Source organism: Mesoplodon densirostris, chromosome 4, assembly GCF_025265405.1.
Source record: "Mesoplodon densirostris isolate mMesDen1 chromosome 4, mMesDen1 primary haplotype, whole genome shotgun sequence".
In the NCBI taxonomy this organism is placed as follows: domain Eukaryota; kingdom Metazoa; phylum Chordata; class Mammalia; order Artiodactyla; family Ziphiidae; genus Mesoplodon; species Mesoplodon densirostris.
The window spans coordinates 88418284-88432063 of NC_082664.1; the positions used below are offsets into that span (position 1 = coordinate 88418284).

Below are 13780 nucleotides of genomic sequence, written 5' to 3' on the forward strand. Positions count from 1 at the left end.
GAATGAGTGAGTGGGCTCAGGTAGTAAAACAGTAGGAGACTCCCAGAATCCAGGGAACAGGTGGGAGCTGCTGTGGGGGAAGTGATGACTGTATGGGCACAAAGATGAGAATGAGGGCTGAAGTTTATTGGTACTAGGGAAGTAGCCATTGCAATAACAAAGTGACAGTGAGCTGCTCAGCCAGACTTCTTCTTTTCTGGACATCTGGGGATCAGTAAATCATGGCCAAGTCCAACGATTCTGAACTGCATGGCCAATCTCACAATTCTGGACGGGACACCATGGAATCCCTGGGCCCTTAACAGAGCCCTGGGGAGCTGTGCAAATGGCCCAGGGGACTATCCATTGCCAGCATCTTTCTGCTGCTCACGTTGGAGCCTCTGTTTGGGTGGGGAATGGCACAACTTGCGTTTGAACTTGCTCTTTCCCTGAAGCTTAACATCTACATGTCCACCTCATTGTCCCAGAATTTGTAACCTGAAGTCTACATAGACGTTCCTGTAACCCTTGATGTCTTTAAACTTGTTGCTCCTCAGATTTGCTTGGACCTGCCTTTGGCCATTCTTGAAGGGGACAGTCTGCAGAGTGAGGCTGGCTCTGTGATGGGGTTTGAGGACTCCAATGCTGCAGCAGAGAAAGGAGAATGTCAGAAAACCATAGGATTATGATAACCCCACAGTCCCTTGCCACTCAGCAACCAGGCCTCCCCTTTCCCTGTGTCCAGAAAGGACAGTGCTACCCCCAGGATAAGATGGGAGGGAGGGCGGAGCACTCACAGGGCTCTCTGCTGTCTCCTAAAGAGACCACTTCCTTCCACAGTCAGTACACAATCTTCAACCTGCTCCGAGAGGGGGTTTGAAAATATCACCTGTATGGAGAGCGGCCGGTTCACAATGGCTGCTCCTAAAGCCTGAAAAGGGAAATCCAGAGAGGAGGGAGCAGAGAATTAGTCTCATCCCCCAGTTCACCAAGCATTTATGGAGGGCACTGTTCCCTAGATCTGTTCCTGAAGAGCTAGATTTCCATGGCCTGTGTTTTTCCAACTATGGACAACTTAATGGGTTGTCATTAACATTTTAAAAAATGAAATAGAAGAGAATATCAGTGTACATCACACAAGATATTGTTACATGAAACTTTTACTTCACTTATACATGTATGGATGTTTGTGTAAAATATTTCTACTCAGCCCAGCATATGGAAAGGTCTGATGAGTTGGGAGTCTCCAGTAATATTTCCTCTGCTCCAAGGATTTCATCCAAGTGTGAAATAAGCAAGAGCTCCCAAAGGATTCTCATGCATAATTTGAGTGGATAGAATATTTTCTGGCAGTTTTTGCTTGTTTCTTCTTTTTGCAATCTGACTCCATCCCTTCCTACCCTCTTATCTTAACTGGCTTGATTTCTTTTCACACCAGTGTGTGAGTCAAGAGCAATGGATCATTCGGGGCAGAGAGAGAAGGAAGTAGCCTCGGGAAACTTGAAGGCACCTTCGGGAACCCTCCCTAAAACAGACTCCAGTGGCTGGGCTTGCCAGACACACCCCACCAGGGGGCACCCCAGGCTCACTCAGCAGGGTCCAGGGGGCTACTTGGCACTGGGGAGACAGCACTAGCAGGAAGGGCCCTGTGAGTCTCCCCACCAGAATGTCAGAGAAGGAGGGGTCCTTGGAGGCCATCTGGTCTAATCCCATCATTGACAGTTCAAGATGAAGACGCCCAGGGGCTTGTCCAAGGATGCACAGCCAGGAAATGGCAAATCAAACCTAAGCTGACCTTTGTTCGGGCAGTACTCTTCCCCCTCTCAGGACCCTCCCATTTGAGCCCGTGTTTCCTCATATTGACCCTGGGGAAGGCCAACAGCAAGAGGAGGCACAACAGAGGGGTCTTTCCCTGACCTCTCCATGGCAGCTGCGCAAGGTCCACCCATAAGGCCTCTCATGGTGTAAGAGGATGGAGACCAAGTGTGTTCAGATAAACCTCCCGCTCCTGGTGGGAGGTTCCTGGAGGCCACAGAAGAGGCAGGGGACAGGAGGGGCTGCTCTCCTGAGTAAGCTCTCAGGGGGCTCCCCCACCGCCCCCGGCCCAAGCTGGTCCCAAGGAGCCGTCAGGCCACACGCAGGGCTCTTGCCTACATTAATCATGATGCCGGGATAGGCTAAGGTGATGATCTTGTTCGCCACGGTCTTCTCGGGACTGCTCTTCTCTTCACCCAGGGCACTGATGCGGATCAGCTTGTCTGTGGACAGGTACTAGCCATACTGGGAATAGGGGATTTTGCAGGGATAGGTCTTTGCTAGGGAGAGAACACAGGACAAGGTGAGACTCGCTGGGGAAATCAGCTGGGCCTGGGTGGATCTGGGGACTCTTCTACAGAGAGGAGGGGGCCAACCTGTACTGATCCCCCGTAAAGTAGGTACTCGATTTTCAGATGGAGGGGCTGAGAGGCGAAATGGCTTGCCCAGGGTCATTCTGCTGGTAAATGGGTGCACTGAGGCTCTAACCAAGGTCTGGATGACTTCAAAGCTCAGGCTTTCCCCACTAACCCAGGCTATATTCCTTGAAGTAGTAAAGGAAGGATTGGAGGAGAAGAAGGAGGAGGACAAAGGAAAGAAACAGAAGGAGGAGAGGAGAAGGGGGAGGGAGAGGGAAGGAAGGAAGGGAAGGAGGAAGACTCTGTGCTTGAGGGGGCACTAGGAAGACCAGTGTCACAGGGGTCTGCCCCCAAACCCTTGTTGGCTGGCTTGACCACACTGGCATTTCCATAAGCCACTCTGTGTTCACAGACTGTCCCCTTGCCCATACTCAGAGCCCATACCTTCTTCAGGAGAGAGTGTGATGAAGGCTGTGTCCTGCCAGAATGGGGGCAGGGGCCTGCCATCATGCAGCAGAGACTGGGCACTCAGGTTCACTTTGAGGTCCTTGAACTGGGGCGACATGTTGAGGGCCAGCAGGACAAACCCTATGTTCCGGCCCATGTCGGGTGGGTCGAGCAGCTGGAATTTCAGGGAGACCTGGACAACATCACTGGGCCGAAGGGAACGCATAGCAAGGCTCCTCAGACTGTCCCTTGGCAGCATGGAACTGGAAGTTTGTGATTCTGTTTAGAGGGAGCCTTGGGACCTTCCAGGCTTCAGCTTCTGAAGAGCCTTCAGAAACACCTGCCTCTCCTGGAGGGGACCTGGGAGGAGAGAGCACAGAACCAGCTGTGGGCCAGGCTGACCCAGAGGGTAAACCTTGGCTGAACACCCTCAGCGAAGGCTCCACCAAGGTGTTAAAACCTTCATTTCTGATAACAAAGTCTCCCTACTAGTCATCAAGTCTTTCCAAGAGTCACACTCTGCTGAGCTCTTATACCTTTCATCTTCATATCAACTGTGAGAGGGATGTATTACTATCATTATTATCATTCCATATACAGATGAGGAAAATGGGGCTCAGAGAGGTCATGTCACTCGCGCAAGTCACACAACTTGCACAGGGCAGAGTCAAGTGGAAACCAAATTCATCTGACGTGAAAATCTGTGCTCATGACCACTGGACTCTATCCCGCATTCCCCAAGGGAAAGATGAAGGCTCACAATGCAGAGGAATAAACCTCTTAAAGACAACAGGACATGGTGTGATTTTCTGCTCCAGGACCAAATTATTGGTCAGTTGAAGACTAATTCCTGGAAATTGAGACACTGAGAAGCTACGGTGAAAAAACAAAACAAAAAAAAAAAAAAAAAAAAAGGAAATTCAGGCAAGCCGAGTTTCCAGAGCGCCCAGGCTTCAGTTCTGGGCAGGCCCTGTGGCCAGGATGTGCAGGAACACTCATCCGTGCTTCCCTAATAATCCCAGGAGCTGTCTTCACTGAGCACTTACTGGTCCCCTCAGTGCAGCCCCACAATCTCCCCAGGCTGAGGCCACTCTTCTCCCCTCCCTCTGGGGTCATTCTGAGCCTGGATCCAGGCAGAAGAGGATCTTGCAACATTGGCTTCAGTAAGAGTGAGCCCAGAGAGGTGTGAATCAGACTTAGCTCATCTGTGGGCTGCTCGACCCCCAGATTCTGCCAGTCCAGTGGGAGGAGACAGAGTGCTATCTGACTGAGCAGGACACTCAGGCCCACTGGCAAATAGCTCCAACCACCCCCCAGCCCAAGTTCACAGCAGAGCCCTGTGGACCTCTGTAGCACATGCTGTCAGTGCCCCATTCACATCTCCTTGGCACTTGCTGTTTTAGTGCCCACGTGCCCTAATTTCCAATTCTAGCACCTGTGGCTCTTTGTCTGTGGCTTTCTCTGCCACCAGAGCTGACTCCGCCCATGCGTGGAGCAGGCCAGGAGTGCTATAGGGAAGTTACTCCCCCGCAAGGAGCAGCCCTCAACCCCTGACTGAAAGGAGTTGGTGGATAAAGAGCCTAGGCCCCTTGCCTCGTGGGTGGGATAAATCTGCTGTGTTGTTCTACACTTTACACTAAATCTCTTATAGGGTTGCCAGATTTAGCAAATAAAAATACAGGGCGGTTTCATTTGGATTTCAGATTAACAACAACTAGTTTGGGCCATGGTTAGACAACAGCATTCTTCATCCTGCATTTTCCCAAGCCACCCCACTGGCAGGGCCCCCAGCAGGACTGAGCCCCAGCAGCCCACAGTGCTAACCCGGCCTGACAAGGTGCTCTGCATTGGCTTCCTCCCCTTCCCCGTCTCCCTTGCTCACTCTCCTTCCTTCCAGTAGTTCTTGAATCTCCTCAGTGATAAACCACTTGTCCTCAGGATTCCCCACCTAAATAGCCACAGAGAGAACGGGGCGGGGTGGGGGGGTGGAGGGGATGATCGCCAGTACCCTTGGATGTGTTCAGTGCTTGTCTCTCAGGCTCAGACTCTGGAGCTCCTCTGTGTTGGCCCCAAAGGCCAACACGGACAAACCACAGACACCCACTTGCTGGCGCTCCCAGGATTCTCAGGTACCCCCTCCCCCGCCCTGTGTAGTCATGAATCACTCCTGCTCAGATCCTGCCTCTCACCCTGCTTCTGGCCCTCTTGGACTGCGTATTTTTGCTTGGATCCCTGGTGGCTGAAACTGGTGGTTTGTCTGTTTCCAGGAATCAGTCCACAGCTGACTGATGTAGATGCCCCTTGCTCTTGCTGGCTTGGGTCAGAAGACCCTGCTAGGGCTTCCATCTCTCAGAATCGTCCTCTGCACAGGGTGGACGTAGGAGTGAACATTTGGCCTTACATGGGCCTCGGTGCTGGCTGTGGTCTGGCCTGTCCTCCAAACACCCAGTGAAACATGAATCAAACAATAAGCTAAATGAAATTAATAAAATTAATAGGAGAGAGTTGACTCAATCCCCTGCCATCTTCAGTGGGAGGCTGATTTTTCGGGAAGGCAGGGGCAAGGAATTCATACACTGTTGACGGGATGCCTGTCAGTGGCCCTGCAATCAATGTGACCATCTTGTGGAGGGTGCTCACTGGCCTGTGGGGAGTGGGGTGGTGGTGGGCATGAGGAAGTGAGGCAGTGGGGACACCCCAACTGGGACCTTAAAACTGAAGGGCTGAGGAGACAGTGGGCCTGGGTCCTGCCCATCCACACCCCAGAGGGCTGCCCCAGCTGGCAGAGAGGTTCCCTGGGGTAGTGGGGAAGGTGCCTACAGGGCTTGGTCGTACCTTCTCCGTACTTGCCGTTTTCCGTGACGTCATCCCGCTCATCACTCTGGATGCTCTTGGTGCTGATAAAATTGCCAACAGAATTGGTGTCCAGGTGAAGTTTCTGCTCCTTGCCTCCAAAGACCAGCCAGGCCATGCAGTCAGCATTTACCGTGGAGAAGGCGAAGGCTGTGTCATAGTTCAGATCCACCTCTCCTTCTTTGATGGCTCTGACAGAGACAGGACCGCAGCAGTAGAGGCCTAAAGGGGAACAGGGGGGCCTCAGTGGGCTGTGGCTGCAGGGCCGGGTGGGGTCGGGTCTGTTTCTGTTGGAGTGGGCTCTGCCTGTCCTCCCAAGAGCCTCACTGTTGCTCATCTCCTGAGGTGTTGCGTCCAGCACCTGCCAGCCTCCGTATCCGGGAGGGAGGTCATTCCAGGCCATCCAGCACTCATTCCAGATGTGGAAATTCCTGAGGGAGAAGCCAGAGGAGTGGGTGTCAGATGAAGCTGAGGGAGAGTTTATGATGCTCAAGTTCTTTCTGGAGCAAGACAGGGGGCAATGAGAGATGGACGGGTAGATAGAACGACAGGGCACCACAGGACTGCACCCCTCCATGGGTGACAGGTGACCGCTTTTCCTCCTGTGAGCCTCAACTTGCCCGGAAAAGAGCTTTTCTCTGTTTGTAAGTAAGAGTGAAGGTTTCCAGAGCCGACAGAAGTTAAAAACCCTTCACTCTCTCTCATAGAGACCCTTGTAGCCCTTTCCTGTTATGCGCTGCTGACTCACAGAAGCAGTCACAGAGGCACAGGTTTGTTTGTGTCCCGAGATGAGACTTCAGGCCCTCCTGTGGTCAGAGCCACAGGCTGAGCATTAACTGAAGGAGGTGACAAAGAGGAAAACTCCCCCGGGGCAGAGAGCTCTTGTGATGTGACAATTCTAGACTCAGAAAATGGTCGTATTTGTGTTCAGCTGCCTCCCAGCCTTCGGGCTGGGGCTAGCAAGCCCTGGGGCTGGTGAAAATGGGGGTGAGGCATGAGAGAGCAGCAGGCTCGTAGGTACAGTCCTGCCCTGCTTCCTGCTGGTAGGGTTTGCCCTAGAAAGAGAAGGTGTCTCTCACCAGATACTGTCCTTCTGTGTTGTCATAATACTCATCTACGATCAGGTTTCCGTCTGTGTCCTGGCCAGAGTCAAGGTTGGTGATTACTTGGGTGGGGATCCCCAGGCACCTCATCACTGTAGAAAGGACAGGAAAATCTCCTGTGGGCTGTGGATTCCTGGACTTAGCACCCTAGGCTCAGGGAAATCAAGCATTTGGCAGGCAGGAGCTGTCTGGGGCACTGGGTTGGCGACACTTCCAACTTCCCTCCCCACCTTCCTGAGCTCCTCTCCCTGGGGCTCCACACAAAGTTTAGGCAGCTGGTTGCTCAGACAAGCACTGCCAGGGCAAATAGAGGGTCTAGGAAGTATTGGGTTCCCCTGCCCCAGCCAGCAGGATGGGAGAGGCATGCCTCCTTTGGCAAGTCTCAGCAGCTTGACTTGCCTCACTTCTCTCCTGGCCATAAGTCTCTATCTTCAAACCAAACTGTGGAATTTTTTTCACTCCTGTGGTAAGGAGTAAGACCATCAGATTCTTAGGCAAAGTGTTCTGCCGCTTGGATTCCCCCTTCTCTATGGGTGTACTGTCTTGGAAGTTTCTTGAGGAAAGTATTACAAATCCAGTCAGGAAGGGAAGGAAACTGTAACAAAAGCCTAGGAATGTGAGAGTCTGTACCTAATGGAGAAATTCTTTTTTATTTATTTATTTATTTATTTATTTATTTTTTATTTTACAAATTTAATCAGTTATACATATACATATGTTCCCATATCCCCTCCCTTTTGCGTCTCCCTCCCACCCTCCCTATCCCACCCCTCCAGGCGGTCACAAAGAACCGGGCTGATCTCCCTGTGCTATGCGGCTGCTTCCCACTAGCTATCTCTTACGTTTGGTAGTGTATATATGTCCATGCCGCTCTTTCACTTTGTCACAGCTTACCCTTCCCCCTCCCCATATCCTCAAGTCCATGCTCTAGTAGGTCTGTGTCTTTATTCCTGTCTTACCCCTATGTTCTTCATGACATTTTTTTTTTCTTAAATTCCATATATATGTGTCAGCATACAGTATTTGTCTTTCTCTTTCTGACTTACTTCACTCTGTATGACAGACTCTAGGTCCATCCACCTCATTACAAATAGCTCAATTTCATTTCTTTTTATGGCTGAGTAATATTCCATTGTATATATGTGCCACATCTTCTTTACCCATTCATCCGATGATGGACACTTAGGTTGTTTCCATCTCCGGGCTATGGTAAATAGGGCTGCTATGAACATTTTGGTACATGTCTCTTTTTGAATTATGGTTTTCTCAGGGTATATGCCCAGTAGTGGGATTGCTGGGTCATATGGTAGTTCTATTTGTAGTTTTTTAAGGAACCTCCATACCGTTCTCCATAGCGGCTGTACTAATTCACATTCCCACCAGCAGTGCAAGAGTGTTCCCTTTTTTCCACACCCTCTCCAGCATTTATTGATTCTAGATTTTTTGATGATGGCCATTCTGACTGGTGTGAGATGATATCTCATTGTAGTTTTGATTTGCATTTCTCTAATGAGTAAAGATGTTGAGCATCCTTTCATGTGTTTGTTGGCAGTCTGTATATCTTCTGTGGAGACATGTCTATTTAGGTCTTCTGCCCATTTTTGGATTGGGTTGTTTGTTTTTTTGCTATTGAGCTGCATGAGCTGCTTATAAATTTTGGAGATTAATCCTTTGTCAGTTGCTTCATTTGCAAATATTTTCTCCCATTCTGAGGGTTGTCTTTTCGTCTTGTTTATGGTTTCCTTTGCTGTGCAAAAGCTTTGGAGTTTCATTAGGTCCCATGTGTTTATTTTTGTCTTTATTTCTATTTCTCTAGGAGGTGGGTCAAAAAGGATCTTGCTGTGATTTATGTCATAGAGTGTTCTGCCTATGTTTTCCTCTAGGAGTTTGATAGTGTCTGGCCTTACATTTAGGTCTTTAATCCATTTTGAGCTTATTTTTGTGTATGGTGTTAGGGAGTGATCTAATCTCATACTTTTACATGTCCCTGTCCAGTTTTCCCAGCACCACTTATTGAAGAGACTGTCCTTTCTCCACTGTACATTCCTGCCTCCTTTATCAAAGATAAGGTGACCATATGTCCGTGGGTTTATCTCTGGGCTTTCTATCCTGTTCCATTGATCTATCTTTCTGTTTTTGTGCCAGTACCATACTGTCTTGATTACTGTAGCTTTGTAGTATAGTCTGAAGTCAGGGAGCCTGATTCCTCCAGCTCCATTTTTCGTTCTCAAGATTGTTTTGGCTATTCGGGGTCTTTTGTGTTTCCATACAAATTGTGAAATTTTTTGTTCTAGTTCTGTGAAAAATGCCAGTGGTAGTTTGATAGGGATTGCATTGAATCTGTAGATTGCTTTGGGTATTATAGTCATTTTCACAATGTTGATTCTTCCAATCCAAGAACATGGTACATCTCTCCATCTATTTGTATCATCTTTAATTTCTTTCATCAGTGTCTTATAATTTTCTGCATACAGGTCTTTTGTCTCCTTAGGTAGGTTTATTCCTAGATATTTTATTCTTTTTGTTGCAATGGTAAATGGGAGTGTTTTCTTGATTTCACTTTCAGATTTTTCATCATTAGTATATAGGAATGCCAGAGATTTCTGTGCATTAATTTTGTATCCTGCAACTTTACCAAATTCATTGATTAGCTCTAGTAGTTTTCTGGTAGCATCTTTAGGATTCTCTATGTATAGTATCATGTCATCTGCAAACAGTGACAGCTTTACTTCTTCTTTTCCCATTTGGATTCCTTTTATTTCCTTTTCTTCTCTGATTGCTGTGGCTAAAACTTCCAAAACTATGTTGAATAAGAGTGGTGAGAGTGGGCAACCTTGTCTTGTTCCTGATCTTAGTGGAAATGGTTTCAGTTTTTCACCATTGAGGATGATGCTGGCTGTGGGTTTGTCATATATGGCCTTTATTATGTTGAGGAAAGTTCCCTCTATGCCTACTTTCTGCAGGGTTTTTATCATAAATGGGTGTTGAATTTTGTCAAAAGCTTTCTCTGCATCTATTGAGATGATCATATGGTTTTTCTCCTTCAGTTTGTTAATATGGTGTATCACGTTGATTGATTTGCGTATATTGAAGAATCCTTGCATTCCTGGAATAAACCCCACTTGATCATGGTGTATGATCCTTTTAATGTGCTGTTGGATTCTGTTTGCTAGTATTTTGTTGAGGATTTTTGCATCTATGTTCATCAGTGATATTGGCCTGTAGTTTTCTTTCTTTGTGACATCCTTGTCTGGTTTTGGTATCAAGGTGATGGTGGCCTCATAGAATGAGTTTGGGAGTGTTCCTTCCTCTGCTATATTTTGGAAGAGTTTGAGAAGGATAGGTGTTAGCTCTTCTCTAAATGCTTGATAGAGTTCGCCTGTGAAGCCATCTGGTCCTGGGCTTTTGTTTGTTGGAAGATTTTTTATCACAGTTTCAATTTCAGTGCTTGTGATTGGTCTGTTCATATTTTCTATTTCTTCCTGATTCAGTCTTGGCAGGTTGTGCATTTCTAAGAATTTGTCCATTTCTTCCAGGTTGTCCATTTTATTGGCATAGAGTTGCTTGTAGTAATCTCTCATGATCTTTTGTATTTCTGCAGTGTCAGTTGTTACTTCTCCTTTTTCATTTCTAATTCTATTGATTTGAGTCTTCTTTTTTTTCTTGATGAGTCTGGCTAATGGTTTATCAATTTTATTTATCTTCTCAAAGAACCAGCTTTTAGTTTTATTGATCTTTGCTATCGTTTCCTTCATTTCTTTTTCATTTATTTCTGATCTGATTTTTATGATTTCTTTCCTTCTGCTAACTTTGGGATGTTTTTGTTCTTCTTTCTCTAATTGCTTTAGGTGCAAGGTTAGGTTGTTTATTCGAGATGTTTCCTGTTTCTTAAGGTGGGATTGTATTGCCATAAACTTCCCTCTTAGAACTGCTTTTGCTGCGTCCCATAGGTTTTGGGTCGTCGTGTCTCCATTGTCATTTGTTTCTAGGTATTTTTTAATTTCCCCTTTGATTTCTTCAGTGATCACTTCGTTATTAAGTAGTGTATTGTTTAGCCTCCATGTGTTTGTATGTTTTACAGCTCTTTTCCTGTAATTGATATCTAGTCTCATAGCATTGTGGTCGGAAAAGATACTTGATACAATTTCAATTTTCTTAAATTTACCAAGGCTTGATTTGTGACCCAAGATATGATCTATCCTGGACAATGTTCCATGAGCACTTGAGAAAAATGTGTATTCTGTTGTTTTTGGATGGAATGTCCTATAAATATCAATTAAGTCCATCTTGTTTAATGTATCATTTAAAGCTTGTGTTTCCTTATTTATTTTCATTTTGGATGACCTGTCCATTGGTGAAAGTGGGGTGTTGAAGTCCCCTACTATGATTGTGTTACTGTCGATTTCTCCTTTTATGGCTGTTAATATTTCCCTTATGTATTGGGGTGCTCCTATGTTTGGTGCATAAATATTTACAATTGTTATATCTTCTTCTTGGATTGATCCCTTGATCATTATGTAGTGTCCTTCTTTGTCTCTTCTAGTAGTCTTTATTTTAAAGTCTATTTTGTCTGCTATGAGAATTGCTACTCCAGCTTTCTTTTGGTTTCCATTTGCATGGAATATCTTTTTCCATCCCCTTACTTTCAGTCTGTATGTGTCTCTAGGTCTGAAGTGGGTCTCTTGTAGACAGCATATATATGGGTCTTGTTTTTGTATCCATTCAGCCAGTCTGTGTCTTTTGGTGGGAGCATTTAGTCCATTTACATTTAAGGTAATTATTGATATGTATGTTCCTATTCCCATTTTCTTAATTGTTTTGGGTTCGTTATTGTAGTTCTTTTCCTTCTGTTGTGTTTCTTGCCTAGAGAAGTTCCTTTAGCATTTGTTGTAAAGCTGGTTTGGTGGTGCTGAACTCTCTCAGCTTTTGCTTGTCTGTAAAGGTTTTAATTTCTCCATCAAATCTGAATGAGATCCTTGCTGGGTAGAGTAATCTTGGTTGCAGGTTTTTCTCCTTCATCACTTTAAGTATGTCCTGCCACTCCCTTCTGGCTTGTAGAGTTTCTGCTGAGAGATCAGCTGTTATCCTGATGGGGATTCCCTTGTGTGTTATTTGTTGTTTTTGCCTTGCTGCTTTTAATATGATTTCTTTGTGTTTAATTTTTGACAGTTTGATTAATATGTGTCTTGGCGTATTTCTCCTTGGATTTATTCTGTATGGGACTCTCTGTGCCTCCTGGACTTGATTAACTATTTCCTTTCCCATATTAGGGAAGTTTTCAACTATAATCTCTTCAAATATTTTCTCAGTCCCTTTCTTTTTCTCTTCTTCTTCTGGAACCCCTATAATTCGAATGTTGGTGCGTTTAATGTTGTCCCAGAGGTCTCTGAGACTGTCCTCTGTTCTTTTCATTCTTTTTTCTTTATTTTGCCCTGCAGCAGTTATTTCCACTATTTTATCTTCCACCTCACTTATCCGTTCTTCTGCCTCAGTTATTCTGCTATTGATCCCATCTAGAGTATTTTTTATTTCATGTATTGTGTTTTTAATCGATGCTTGATTCATCTTTAGTTCTTCTAGGTCCTTGTTAACTGTTTCTTGCATTTTGTCTATTCTATTTCCAAGATTTTGGATCATCTTTACCATCATTATTCTGAATTCTTTTTCAGGTAGACTGCCTATTACCTCTTCATTTGTTAGGTCTGGTGGGTTTTTATCTTGCTCCTTCTCCTGCTGTGTGTTTTTCTGTCTTCTCATTTTGCTTATGTTACTGTGTTTGGGGTCTCCTTTTTGCAGGCTGCAGGTTCGTAGTTCCCGTTGTTTTTGGTGTCTGTCCCCAGTGGCTAAGGTTGGTTTAGTGGGTTGTGTAGGCTTCTTGGTGGAGGGGACTACTGCCTGTGTTCTCTTGGATGAGGCTGGATCTTGTCTTTCTGGTGGGCAGGTCCACGTCTGGGGGTGTGTTTTGGGGTGTCTGCGGACTTTTTATGATTTTAGGCCACCTCTCTGCTAATGGGTGGCGTTGTGTTCCTGTCTTGCTAGTTGTTTGGCATAGGGTGGCCAGTACTGTAGCTTGCTGGTCGTTGAGTGAAGCTGGGTGCTGGTGTTGAGATGGAGATCTCTGGAAGATTTTCGCCGTTTGATATTATGTGGAGCTTGGAGGTCTCTTGTGGACCAGTGTCCTGAAGTTGGCTCTCCCACCTCAGAGGCACAGCACTAACTCCTGGCTCCTCAATTTGGGATGATTTGTTGTCTATTCATGTATTCCACAGATGCAGGGTACATCAAGTTGATTGTGGAGCTTTAATCTGCTGCTTCTGAGGCTGCTGGGAGAGGTTTCCCTTTCTCTTCTTTGTTCTCACAGCTCCTGGGTCTCAGCTTTGGATTTGGCCCCGCCTCTGCGTGTAGGTCGCCGGAGGGCGTCTGTTCTTCGCTCAGACAGGACAGGGTTAAAGGAGCAGCCTCTTCGGGGGCTCTGGCTCACTCAGGCCGGGCGGGAGGGAGGGGCACGGAGTGCGGGGCGAGCCTGCAGCGGCAGAGGTCGGCGTGACGTTGCACCAGCCCGAGGCGCGTCGTGCGTTCTCCCAGGGAAGCCGCCCCTGGATCCCGGGACCCCGGCAGTGGCAGGCTGCACAGGCTCCCGGAAGGGCGGTGTGGACAGTGACCTGCGCTCGCACACAGGCTTCTTGGCGGCGGCAGCAGCAGCCCCAGCGTCCCACGCCCGTCTCTGGGCTCCGCGCTTTCAGCCGCGACTCACGCCCGTCTCTGGAGCTCCTTTACGCGGCGCTCTTAATCCCCTCTCCTCGCGCACCAGGAAACCAAGAGGGAAGAAAAAGTCTCCTGCCTCTTCGGCAGCTCCAGAGTTTTCCCGGACTCCCTCCCGGCTAGCTGTGGCACATTAGCCCCCTTCAGGCTGAGTTCTCGCCGCCAGCCCCAGTCCTCTCGCTGCGCTCTGACCGAAGCCCGAGCCTCAGCTCCAGCGCCGCCCGCCCCGGCGGGGGAGCAGAT

At 47.2% G+C, this 13780-nt stretch overlaps 1 protein-coding gene across 1 annotated transcript in view; it reads right to left on the minus strand.

Moving 5' to 3' along the window:
- Nucleotides 1-455: 455 nt before the first annotated feature.
- Nucleotides 456-13780, minus strand: part of LOC132488121 (protein-glutamine gamma-glutamyltransferase 5-like) — a 36132-nt gene continuing 22807 nt past the window's right edge. Inside the window, 8 exon segments of the mRNA XM_060096085.1 lie at nt 456-624; nt 777-910; nt 2134-2294; nt 2817-3179; nt 5655-5894; nt 6000-6103; nt 6752-6766; nt 6768-6867. Coding sequence (XP_059952068.1) covers nt 456-624; nt 777-910; nt 2134-2294; nt 2817-3179; nt 5655-5894; nt 6000-6103; nt 6752-6766; nt 6768-6867 — 1286 coding nt within the window.